The sequence below is a fragment of the Mobula hypostoma genome, chromosome 3 (genome assembly GCF_963921235.1).
Source record: "Mobula hypostoma chromosome 3, sMobHyp1.1, whole genome shotgun sequence".
Taxonomy (NCBI): domain Eukaryota; kingdom Metazoa; phylum Chordata; class Chondrichthyes; order Myliobatiformes; family Myliobatidae; genus Mobula; species Mobula hypostoma.
Genome location: NC_086099.1, coordinates 176,974,853 through 176,988,064, shown reverse-complemented (window position 1 = coordinate 176,988,064; position 13,212 = coordinate 176,974,853). Strand labels below are relative to the sequence as shown.

The 13,212-nt window shown below is 37.3% G+C and overlaps 1 protein-coding gene across 2 annotated transcripts in view; it reads left to right on the top strand.

Moving 5' to 3' along the window:
* The window catches only part of olah (oleoyl-ACP hydrolase), a 31,736-nt gene extending 19,079 nt beyond the window's left edge, over nucleotides 1-12,657 (top strand). Inside the window, exons 5-9 of one of the 2 annotated variants that reach the window (XM_063044142.1) lie at nucleotides 62-161; nucleotides 3,498-3,667; nucleotides 4,728-4,810; nucleotides 4,888-5,020; nucleotides 6,622-12,657. In XM_063044142.1, coding sequence (XP_062900212.1) covers nucleotides 62-161; nucleotides 3,498-3,667; nucleotides 4,728-4,810; nucleotides 4,888-5,020; nucleotides 6,622-6,700 — 565 coding nt within the window. In that variant the 3' untranslated portion in view covers nucleotides 6,701-12,657. The remainder of the gene's footprint in view (nucleotides 1-61; nucleotides 162-3,497; nucleotides 3,668-4,727; nucleotides 4,811-4,887; nucleotides 5,021-6,621) is intronic. The other variant, XM_063044143.1, reaches the window with a different exon arrangement.
* The last annotated feature ends 555 nt before the right edge of the window (nucleotides 12,658-13,212 follow it).

The following is a 13,212-nucleotide window of genomic DNA, read 5'->3' as shown; positions in this document are numbered from 1 at the left end:
TCCTTGATTTAAAATCTGGGCCAAAACTCAAATGGCTCAAACCATGTGTTTTCCTCCACAGTCTTGGGGCATACCTCAGTTTTGCTACAGCGGAGTACATTAAACGAAAGCACAGTTTGGAGCCTGTCCATCTATTTGTATCTGGTGCTTCAGCACCACATGTAAGTAAAAACAATTGCAACCTTTAACCTCTTTTTGTCAGTATGCATGCTGTTTATTACCTAAATTATGAGTTGGGTGAAAGAGTAATTTGATCCGCAGACTTTTTTTTGTATCTTGGAATAGATCTGTATAACTTTCTGTAAATCTAACTGCAAGGGGAAAGAAACCAGAATAAGAAGGTTGAGGGAGGGAAAGGACTGCAAGCCTCCAGGTGATGGGTAAGACCAGGTGACGGGGAAGGTGGGTGGGTAGGGTTGGGGGGGTGAAGTAAGAAACTGGGAAGAGATGAGTGGAAGAGGTAAAAGAATGAAGAGGAAAGAACCTAATAGGAGAGGAAGGAAGTGAACAGGAAGGGAACAAGAGCAATGTGATGGGCAGGTGAGAAGAGGAAGGACAAGAGGGCAACCAGAATGGTAAATAAACAAAGAGAGGAATGGGGACAGGTAGTAATTACAAACTTAGTGGAATTTCAGTGCTTACCATTTGAAGTGGAAGGTCCAACTTCTGTTATCTCTGTAGGAGGATCTGCAGTGAAAGTGGCTGCTTAAGTTTATCTGCTAAGTAACATATGAGTGGATGTTATGAATGTGCCATCAATCTGATGACAAACCCATCAGTTCTCTGAGATCCAAGCTTCTTTCTTTGACATTTCTCAACATATTCAATGTGTTAGTAGGTTGCTTCAATTTGATTCACAAACATGGTGAATTTAGAGAAAACAGGAGTGCTGTAGTTTGAGGCACAGATTGTTTGCAGTAAAGGTGCATCTGTGTTAGACCTCATCTGTGGAGAGTTTCCCAGCATGAGTGTGCATTTACACCTTTATGAAATACAACTTGGACATCTAGTTGCACATATTACCTCCTGGCTGAATAAACTATCTTCAGTGTTATTATCTGTATACAAGTTAGAAGGCTGTGCGTTCAGAGCACAAAATCCATTCTGATGTTTTGGTGGAATAAAGAGGCAATACTGACAGACATAGATGATTTCTTTCACAGGATACTTTTAAACAAGATTACATTTGAATCTTGGGCAGATATTTGGGAACAAAATTGCACTGTCATAGTCATTATTTATGTGGTCCTTATCACACACAAATCAAATATTGTAGACATTATACATTATTAAAGTAGCTTTGAAGTGTATGGTACATTCTGAGTTCATGAATGGCTCCAATATTAAAGTAAGTTCTTTTTTGAGCCATCAAATTTGACAGCAAGCTTAGCATATTAAGAATAGTAATACTTTTATTTTTGATAGAGCTCCTGAACTGACTTGCAGCCAGCAAACTGGATCTCTTTCATTTCCACATGTGTTTGCCCCTCCTGTTATATACGTGATGCATCTGTCACTCCATCAGTTCATTATCTGCCAGCTGTGTTTAAAGGTATTATTGGGTCAGCTCATATCAGCTTTCTTCATAGAGCTACTTTCTCCTTATTAAAGCTATTGTGAACTGTTACATTGTACATACCCAAGAACCAGAAGGAAAAACAACACACAACAAGCTGATGGGACTCAGTGGGTCAGACAGCATCTGCAGAGGAAAATGGACAGTCGACATTTTGGTTTGATACCCTTCATCTGGACTGTCTAATGAAGGGTCTTGACCCCAAACTTTGACTGTCAATTTCCCTCCATATATGCTGCCTGACCTACTGAGTTCCAAAAACTTTCAGTATGTTGCTCTAGCTTCCAGTATCTGCAGTCTTTTGCATCCCTGGAGGAAACAAGTGTTTTGGAATCCTTGTTTTTAAAAATATTTCAAAATCAAAGTTTTATATCAAGACAATGAGCAAAGATTGGGCATAAAAAAAAGAGATGACGCTGCTTTGAGAGACCTCTGGCTGGCCTTTCACATACTCCTGCCTTTTCTACAGCTTCTCCTTTTAATGTGGCAGTGGTTAGAGCTTCATATACCCCATCTGTTGGCCACTTCTATATATCCTGGCAGTTCCTGAAGGAACAGTGTGATGTTGAAATCAACTGTTCACAAGATAATGTGCATGACAGATTACAGCCATCTTAATTGATTGCCTCCTTACATATTGGTTTATTATTGTCAAATGCACAAAGGTACAGTGAAACAGCTACAGAGGAAGTGCAGTGCAGGTAAACAATAAGGTGCAAGATCCTAAACGAGGCAGGTTGTGAGGCCAAGAATCCATTTTATCGTCCTAGGAAACCATTCAGCAGTCTTATAAATAACAGTGGGGTAGAAGTTGTCCTTGAGCCTGGTGTTATGTGCTTTCAGGCTTTTGTATCTTCAGCCCAACAGAATAGGGAAGGAGAGAGAATGTCTTAGGTGGGTGGGGTCTTTGATTATGCTGGCTGTTTTACTGAGGTAGTGAGGAATATGAACAGAGTCCGTGTTGGGTGGCTGGTTTCTGGGAAGTGCTGAGCCGTGGCCACAACTCTTTGCTGTTTCTTGCGGCCATGGGTAGAACAGTTGTGTGGACAGCATGCTTTCTGCTTATTGTACCATATTTCATGAACAATTACAACTGTAATAGTAGCTGTGAAAAATAATCCTGTAAACCAAGCATGCATGACCAACGCATGGAAGCTGAATTTCTTTGGCACTATAATGATGTTGCAGCTCAATGTTCTTAAATTATGAGAGCATATTTAGCTTACCAACCTGGCAAGAGATTAGCAACTGCTTGATGTTTCTGTCTCTTTCTATTTTCTGAAGACCAAAGGATTTTGGTTGTGACAATTAAGTTCGGTCGAGACTCTGTATACTTGCTTTATATTACCTTAATGAAAAAAGCTCATCGTGTCATTGGTAAACCGAGAAGAGCACAAACAAACAGATATAAAGATTTTGTTTTAACAGTTCCTTCAAACTTTTCAGTTGGTATGTGAAATAAGATTATATGTGAGATGGAAATATATATTTAGAAGTTGGGTGTTAATTTTGCCTTGCATGTGGACCAAGTAATTAGGGGACTATTACACATCAATTTAGCAGTTATCTTTGGAAGCAAGCTTGATTGAATGATTGTCTCACTGGTGGTGGAAGAGTCTTAATTTCTGTGCATTTATGTAGCATCTCAGTCATGAAGTTTGTGATAACACAAGTGAACAAAACTCTTTTTAATTTTGCACTGGCATGTTATTTACACATAATGACTGATAAGAAAAATTCAAGGTTTGGTGATTAAAGTTGACACTGTAACACTGATCCCTCATCTTAATGACAATTAGAAATGCAAAACATACAAATAGATTTGCAGTGATTTGTCTGGTTTTATTGGGATTTTTTTAAAATAAAGTTTATCTGTTTAAGATGACACTGAATAATTATTTCACCTTTCACAATAATTTAGTCTGCAGCTCGATCCTCTGGCCAGAAGAAGTCAGAGCTCCCAGATGATGAATTCTTGAAATGGATGACGTCCATCGGTGGTACCCCATCTGAAATTCTTACAAATAAAGACATTCTGCAACTGTTTGTTCCAGTTTTAAAAGCAGATCTTAGACTTTTGGAATTAATTAGGTAAACCTACAGAATGTATAGTGTGATCAGGAAAAGAAAATAAACATAAATCATGTTGTAAAAGCAGGTATATATAAGATATAATAGCAATTTTTTTTACGATGGTTGCATGGCTCTATTGTTAGTTTTGTAAATTGTCTTGTGTACAAGAATGAATATAGTTGGATGTACAGTTCATTGGTACTCTACAAAAAGTCAAAATTTAAAACCACAGAATAAGAGTCTTTAAAGTTGTTGACCACTGTCATTGTGCTCAGTCCACATACATCTAAGGAAAGATTCATTGTTAACATATTTATACAAATGAGTATCGATTTATAAAACTGCTGAATGGACTTATTTATAACAAAACCATTTGTAACAAAAGATAGGTTTTTTGCAAAACAATGGGATTATTGCATTGTACAAAAAGCTATTGTGGTCCTTTACACAAACAATAGAAAATAAGACTCAGCTGGTTTTCTTATCAAATTTTCCATTTGCTTTTAAAATTTCAGGTACTGGCCTCTAACTTATTTTGTCTGTAGATCTATATGAGGACACAATTTATCCTCTGGATGACAGAGATGAAGGCTTTTGTCTGATTTCCATTTGGCCCATTCTTAAACTTAATTTTATCCTCAAAGAAACACTGAATTGAGACTGATCTTTTTTTTGAAGAAGAAGAGCTCAATAGCTGACCAGAGCAAACTATCCTTGTGCACTTTCTGGATGCAGTCAGTGAAGTCTCCATGATTCCATTGCTTGGTGCCTTTACCATATTAGGTATAAAGAAGAAGTAAAAATAGAGTGAATAACTTCCTGTTTAAGAGCAAAATAAAATGTTAACACTTCTGGTGTGCTTTACTAATACAAGAGAATACTATTATCTGTTCGTGAAATTTGAATCATCCTTGACTATTTTATTATAATTATGATATATATTTGCAAAGTAGTATTTAATTACACAACACAAAATACATTTAATTGCTTTTTTTTGAAAACATGGACAGATTACCACAAAATGCATGTTATTGTGTATTGTGGAGTTGATGAATTTTGAATGATATTTCTGTTGCAGATATGAAAAACCACAGATGAAGCTTTTCTCCTGTTCTATCAGCAGCTTTGATGGAAAACAGGATGTACCACATGACCTTGAGGGTGAGACTGATTTTTGCCAGTGTTCCAGGATAGGTATAAGTTAACAATCACATAATAGTTTTTTGTTTGCTTCTCAGATCAAGATGGCTGGTTTGTCCAGTGTTGGTCAAATAAGATGGTCCCCACCTGCCCACCATTGAAAGGCAGATTAAGGGAACATCACCTGCATCCATACCATTTCTCCACCACCACCACCAACCCCCCAACTTGGTAGGCATAGACCACTGACTGTCAGTCCGCTTATTTCAATTTGTAAATAAATTTATATATTTTCAGAACTCAATCCCTTTCTGGGGAGTTAGTAATAAAGGCCTCCATTTTTCGTGGAAGGATGAGAGGATGCAAATGAGAGTGAATAACAATTGGGCCTCAGTCATGGTTAAAAACAGAGGAGAAGGGTCTGAATTACGTTCGACATTTTAAAAAAACAAATGTTTCCCATCCAACCCAAATCTACTCCAAGAGATTAAAGGGACAGTTTAAGGATCAAACATGCAGAGGTTATATCAAGTAAATCTGTACCTTTTCTTCCTGAGAAATATTTAGGAAAGTGTTTGGTAAAAAAAATTGGTAATTAAGTATACTTTAACTTACCCAGATCTCACTTTTTTAGATATCTACAGATTAGAAACTTTTTAATTACTGTCTCTCCTAATTTTCCACATCCATATCTTGGACACTTTGGAAAAAATCTTAGATTTAAATCTCTCTCACAAAAGTGTAGTAGCAATTATATATAATATAATTATGAATCTATGTCCTGATGCTTCTAATAAAATTAAAGCTGACTGGGAAAGAGAACTTGAGGTTAATATACCGACTGAAAAATGGGAAAAAATTCTTCAGTTGGTGAATTCATCCTCTGTATGTGCTAAACATGTGTTGATACAGTTTAAAGTAGTGCACAGGGCTCACATGTCCAAAGATAAACTATCTCGTTATTACTGTTATATTAATCCAAAATGTGACAGATGCCATTCCGAGATAGCTTCTTTAACCCACATGTTCTGGTCATGTCCCTTGTTGGAGAAATATTGGAAAGATATGTTTGATATTATTTCAATGGTCCTAAATATAGACTTACAACCTCATCCAATTACTGCTATCTTTGGACTACCAATGATAGACTTAAATAATTTAACCTCTTCATCACGAAGGATGATTGCATTTCTTACTTTAATAGCTAGAAGGTCCATTTTGTTGAATTGGAAAGAGATTAACCCTCCTACTGTATTTCATTGGTTTTCACAAACTATGGTGTGTTTGAATTTGGAGAAAATTAGAAGTGCAGTTTATGACCCTTCCATTAAGTTTGAAAAAACTTGGAGGCCATTCATTCAGCATTTTCATTTGATGTAATTTGATCATTTCCAAACTTGTTTTATCTCTCTGTACTGTTGTTGGAGGGGATTGGAGTCGTCGACACTAAGGTTTTCTTCTTTTCCATTTTTAAGTTGTTAGTTTTGCCCAAGTCTTTTAGTTTAGTTGATTAATTTTGTTTTTCTTTGGGGATGGGTTTTTTTTTGTTTTTTTTCTTTTTCATTTTTTCCCCCAGTTTTTTTTTGTTTTGTATTATCCGTGGTTAGTTCTACATGTTTGGGAGCTTTGTTAATTTCCACTACTTGGTTTTGCAATTACTTTTTTTTTAAGTGTAACAATATATCTCCTTCTATTTGTATTATGGCTATGTTTTGTTTCTGTATTTTGAAATTAACAAAAAGATTTGAAAAAGAAAGAAAGAAAAGTATACTTTGTGATTGCAATTAAACATTTGCAGAGGATTATAATTATATTTTGTTTAAACCCCACAGCATGGAAAGACTTAACAACGGGAGAATTTACCATCATAAAGCTTTCTGGAGGCCATTTTTACCTCAAGGAGCCGGATAATGAAAAGTTTTTAATAGACCACATCACAAAACACTTAGAAACTGCAGAGGTGGACTACCTTTAAAAGTGTTTCAGTTTTGGTGTGCGAACCTCACAATCACCACATTGTCCAAGAGTGGACAAGCTTTTAATTAGAACTTGAATGTTTCATTTATGCCATGATTTTTCTTAATATTTTTTAAAGAATCTGAAATACGACACATTAAAATAATTAGAAGGCATTTTGAAATATGAAACTTATTAATTGTTAAACTGACAATGTTTTAACCAAGTGCCATGTTTTTAAAATTGTAAATAGTCTGTATATCTAAACACAAACAGCATAAAATAATTGCAGTTTGGTCATTAGTAATTTATGTTATATAGTAAAAGGAGTAACAAAGATTTAGTGTTTCCACTTGTGGAACCTGTTCCATGGGTGTCAAATTAGGCCGGATGTGAATTTTCATTACTGGCAAAAAAAAATCCCTCCTTTGCTCTTTTACCACAAACAACATTTAAGTTGTAAGCAGGTCAGAATTTTCAATATGGTAGGTATGTTCCCAAATATTCTATAATGGGTTTTTTTGGAAGCATAAAGCTAAAAACAAATTCCATATTACAATTTACAAGATATGTTTGGTAGAAACTGCCAGATTTGCATTCTGCCTTCAAATTTTGCCCGTCAGCAATTTCTGGGATGACCTTTTTTACTCATTCCATTCTGCTGCTTTGTGTCATGCATTTTCACTGCAAGCTTTTGTAACGTCTTTGTTCATGTTTGCAACAAAAATTAAACATTTTCATTTAAAATGTAATATATTTATAAGCCACTACCAGTTTGGTTTACAACAAAAATAAAGATTCACAATTCAAGATTTAAAAATGTATTATGCCATTTCCAGTATACAAGTGTAAAGGAGAATTAAATAATTGTTACTCCAGATCGGATGCTGCACGAAAGAAACACAGTAAGATAAGAACACAATAATAAAAAAACACATTAAATATAAATACATAAGATACCCTATATACATAGCTTGATTGTATGTTCAAAGTAAATTTATTATCAAAGTACAGATGTTCACCAAATACAACTCTGAGATTCATTTTCTTGCAGGCATACTCAGTATATCCAATAACCGTAATATAATGAATGAAAGACCACACCCAACAATGCAGACAGGCAATGTGCAGAAGACAACAAACTGCAAATACAAAATAATAAATAAATAAAGTAATAAGTATTGAGAACGTAAGATGAAGAGTTCTTGAAAGCAAGTCTGTAACTGTGAGAAAAGTTCAGTGATGGCGCAAGTGAAAATAAATGAAGTTATCCCTTTTGGTCAAGAGTCTGATGGTTGAGCAGTAATAAATCTTCCTGAACATGGTGGTGTGAGTTCACCAGCTCCCATACCTTCTTCCTGATGGCAGCAACAAGAAGAGAGCAAGGCCTGGGTGGTGGAGATTCCGAATGATAGATGCTAGTTTCCTATGATAATGCTGCATGTAGATATGCTCAATGGTGGAGGGGGCTTTACTCGTGATGGACTGGACCGTATCAACTTCTTTTTGTGGAATTTTCTATTCAAGGACATTTGTGTTTCCGTACCAGGCTGTGATGCAGCCAGTCAATATACTCTCCATTACATATCTATAGAAATTTGTCAAAATTTTAAACGCCGTGCCAAATCTTTGCAAACTTCTAAGCAAGTAGAGTTACTGTGGTGCTTTCTTCATAATTGTACTTGTGTGCTAGGCCCAGAACAAATCCTTTGAAGTGATAACACCAAAGAATTTAAAGTTGCTGACCCACTCCACCACTGATCACTTGATGAGGACTGGCTCATGGACCCCAGGTTTCCTCCTCCTGAAGTCAGTAATCAGCTCCTGGTCTTGCTGACATTGAGTAAAAGATTGCTGTTGTGGCACCACTCAGCCAGATTTTCAATCTCCCTCCTATATGCTGATTCGTCACCACCTTTGATTCATCCTAGGACAGTGGTGTTGTCAGCAAACTTAAATATGGCATTGGAGCTGTGCTTAGCCACACAGTCATAAGTGTAAAGCAAGTAGAGCAGGAGGCTAAGCACACGGCTTTGTGGTGCACTTGTGCTGTGGGATCTTGTAGAGGAGATGTTTCCAATCTGAACTGACTGTGGTCTGCAAGTGAGGAAATTGATGATCCAATTGCACAAGGAGATGTTGAGGCCAAGATATTGAAGCTTATTGATTAGTGTTGAGGGTATGACAGTTTTGAATGCCAAGATGTATTCAATAAAGAGCACCCTAATGTGTGCACCGTTTCTGTCCAAAAGTTCTAGGGTTGAGTGAAGAGTCACTGAAATTGCATCTTTTGTGGAACTGTTGTGCCAGTAAACAAATTGGAATGGATTAAAGTCACTTCTCAGGCAAGAGTTGATGTGTTTCATCACCAGCCTCTCAAAACACTTCATCACCGTGGATGTTAAGTACTACTGGATAGTCTTTGATGCAGGTTACCACGTTCTTAGGTATCAGTTTAATTGAAATCTGTTTGAAGAAGGTAGGTACCTCAGACTGTCAAAGTGAAAGGTTAAAAATCTCAGTGAACACTCCAGGCAGTAGATCAAGACAGGTCTTTAGCTTTCGGCCAGGTATCTCATCTTGGCTGGATGCTTTCTGTGGGTTCACCCTCCTGAAAGATGCTTTCATGTCAGCTTCCAGAGACTGAAATCATGTCATTCGGGGCTGTGGGACTTTGTGATGGTACCTCAATATTTTGATAGTCAAAGTAAGCATAAAAGGCATTGAGCTCATCTGTGAGCAAAGCCCTTTTGTCATCTATATTGCTTGATTTCACTTTGTAAGAGGTGATAGCATTCAAGCCCTACCACAGCTATCAAGCATCCTTCATTGGTTTAAGTTTTGACCCAAAATGCCACTTCAGCTGTGAGATGGCTTTCCGGAGATTGTACCTGCACCCTCTATAGCTTTCTTGATCGACAGACTTGAATCCCTTTGATCTGGCCCTCAGCAGATTGTGGATCCAAGGCTTCTGGTTGGGGAAAACTCCGAGTGAGTTTGTGACTACACACTCATCTATGATTATCCATGAAGTGACACTAGGCACAAGAGTGTCTAAAGCAGGGGTTCCAAACCTGGAGTCCTTGGGCCCCTTCCTTAATGGTATTGGTTCATGGCATAAAAAAGGTTGGGAACCCCTCATCTAACGTAATCATATATTTTATAATGAATTGAGATGTCCTTTGTATTTTGACAAGTGTCATTTCAAATGTAAATATCTTTTTCAATGAACATTAATCGGGTTTTAAACTTACTGAAGTACATGAATGCATAAGCAGATAATTTGCATCTGGATTGTATAAGAATCACTTTATTTTAAATAAGAGAAAAAGCAAATAAAAGTTATGTTAAATACAGGAGGTTAAATTACATTCAGATTTAGAACCAGGTTTTTTATCACTGGATTATGTCATGAAATCTGTTGTTTTGCGGTAGTAGTACATTGCAATAATAATAAAAACTATAAATTACAATAAGTATACATATAAATTAAATAGGCAGCGCAAAAAATACTGAGATAGTGTTCATGGGTTCATTGTCCATTCAGAAATCTGGTGGCAGAGGGGAAGAAAATGAAACACTTAAGTGTGTGTCTTCCGGCTCCAGTACCACACTCTTGATGGTAGCAATGAGAAAAGGGCATGTCCTGGATGCTAGACAGGCTGGTGCCCATGATGGAGCTGGCTGAGTTACCAACTTCTGCAGCTTTTTCTGAGCCTGTGCTGTGGCCCCTTCATACCAGACGGTGATGCAACCAGTTAGAATACTCTCCATAGTACAGCTGAAGAAATGTTCTAATGTCTGTGCTGACGTACCAATTCTCCTCAAACTGTTGGAAGCCTATTGAATAGTTCCTTACTACAATGAGATGGACTTTCGACTTCTCAGTCTACCTCATTATGACCTGTCATCACTGCAATGCCTTTTCTTGGGTTGAAGATTAACACGAGAGGCTGATGGTCAGTCAACAGGGTAAACTTTTGATCACAGAGGTAGTGACTGAATTTCTTGACTCCCCACACAAGGATTAGGGCCTCTCTGTCAATCTGTGCGTAGTTGCATTCAGCTGAAGTTAGTGTTCTTGAGGCAAAGGCTATTGGTCTTTCGGAGCCATCTGGAAACTTGTGCAATAACACAGCTCCTATCCCATGGGGTGAGGCATCACAAGCCAGCCAGATTGGTAAGGAGGGGTCAAAGTGTGCGAGCATCCCTTCTGAAGTTATGAGTCCTTTAGTTTCTTGAAACGCTTTCTCACAGTTCTCAGTCCACTTCCATTGTGTCCCTGTCTGTAATAGTGCATTTAGTGGGTGTAGAACTGTGGATAGGGTAGGCAAGAACTTGTGGTAACAGTTCACTAGTCCAAAATATGTTCTCAGCTGAGACACATTTTCAGGTGGTGATGCCTTAAGCACTGCTTCTATCTTGTCTTGAGACATGTGTAAGCTATCCTTGTTGATCACATGCCCACAGTATGAGATTTTCTTTTTGAAAAACTCACATTTCTGTCGATTAGCTCGGAGCCCATATTCTCGTAACCTGGTGAGCACTTGTTGAAGGTTAGAAAGATGTTCGCCAAAAGGGGGGAATGGGGCCTACCTTCTCTTAGCGATTACTATTTTGCAGCACAGTTGAGAACTGTGATATGCTGGTGAAATCCATCATATAACGCTCAATGGAAAAACATTGAGGACAGGATACTTTCCATCCCCATACAGGCAATTTTGGCTGTTAACAATCTACAAAGTTACATAAATACTATTGATAACCCATGGGTGAAATGGACTCTTAAAATATGGAAAACTATTATAAAAGAATATAAACTAGAGAGAGACATTGCAATTCTTAAATGGTGTGCATATGACTCTGATTTTACGCCGAACAAACTGGATGCTAGATTTAAGGACTGGACAGCTAAAGGAATAACAGCTATTTGCAATATAATGAAAGAAAGAACACTGCTCAGTTTTGAAATACTCAAGGAGAAACACTTATTAGAAAAACAAGACTTTTATCGGTATTTACAGATGCAATAGTATGTTAATAGGACAGTTAAAAATGCAACCAAGGCAAGTACATGTCTGATAGAGCTATTTAGAAAAGCATAGAATTCAGACAACGGTAGTAGAATCATTTCAAGCGTGTATAAGGGTTTGTCAAATCTTAAAACACATTCGACTTCATACATTAAAACAAAATGGGAGAAGGAAGGAGGGATAATAATATCTGAGGAAGAATGGACAATAATATGGAGGTATCAATGGGAAGTGTACCAGTTCACAGAAATGGAGGGAGTTCGAGTAGAAAAACTTGATAAGGTATTTTATTACACACTCTCAGAAATCCCATTAAGATGGTAACCTCCCTGTCTGCTGCAGAAATTGTGGAAATCAAAATACAAACCATTATCATATTTTCTGGGAATGGCCCATTACCAAAGACTATTGGAGTGGGATACACAATGCCCTACAAGACATCTTTAAATGTGAAATACCCTTAGAGAGTAAGACCATATATTTTGGGTACATACCTCCAGAATGGTTGAAAAGAGATAAATATTTAATGAATATACTGCTGGTGGCTGGTAAAAAAAACCCTTACCAGGAAATGGTTATCACAGGAGAGCCCAACTTTAAATGTATGGATGGAATGCAATGGACATTTACAAAATGGAGAAGATAACAGCATCTGTTAATCATAAGTTGGAACAATTTGATTCACACTGGGAAAATGGTTTAACTACATAACACCTCAGAGGCCTGATTTTATTCTCACAAGTCAATGAATATGTTGTAAAAAAAAGATCACTCCCTACTTTGTACATAGCTTACTTCTTTTGATCGTTCTTTCTTTCCTCTCCTTTCTACGAGTGTATACCTCAGATAAATATTATGTGGAGATTTGTGATAAATATGACTATATGATATATATGTACATCTGAAATACATCTTATGGAAAGGTTTGTTTGATGATGAACTTCAATAAAAAAATACAGAAAAAAAGGTGTCTGTCGTCATCTTTGCCAGTGACAATGATGTCATCCAGGTAACACTGAGTCCCTGGAATCCCCTGCAGAACCTGGTCCATTGCCCTTTGCCAGATTGCAGGAGCTGATGCTATCCCAAACACCAACATGTTGTACCGGTAAAGTCCTTTGTGTGTATTTATTTTCAGGTATTTCTTGGATGCTTCATCGATTTCCATTTGGAGATAAGCCTGGGCCAAATCAATTTTTGTGAAATGTTTCCCTCTTGACAGGGAAGCAAAGATGTTCTCAATACGAAATAGAGGATACTGTACTGTGCGGAGAAATAAGTTAACAGTCACTTTAAAGTCTCCACATATGTGCACCTTGCTTGGTTTTCCTGGTTTTGTGCTGGAGATTTTCTTCATCACTGGAACAATAGGCATGGGCCATTCACTCCAATCCACCTTTGACAGGACCCCAGTCTGCTCCAGATTTTTCAGCT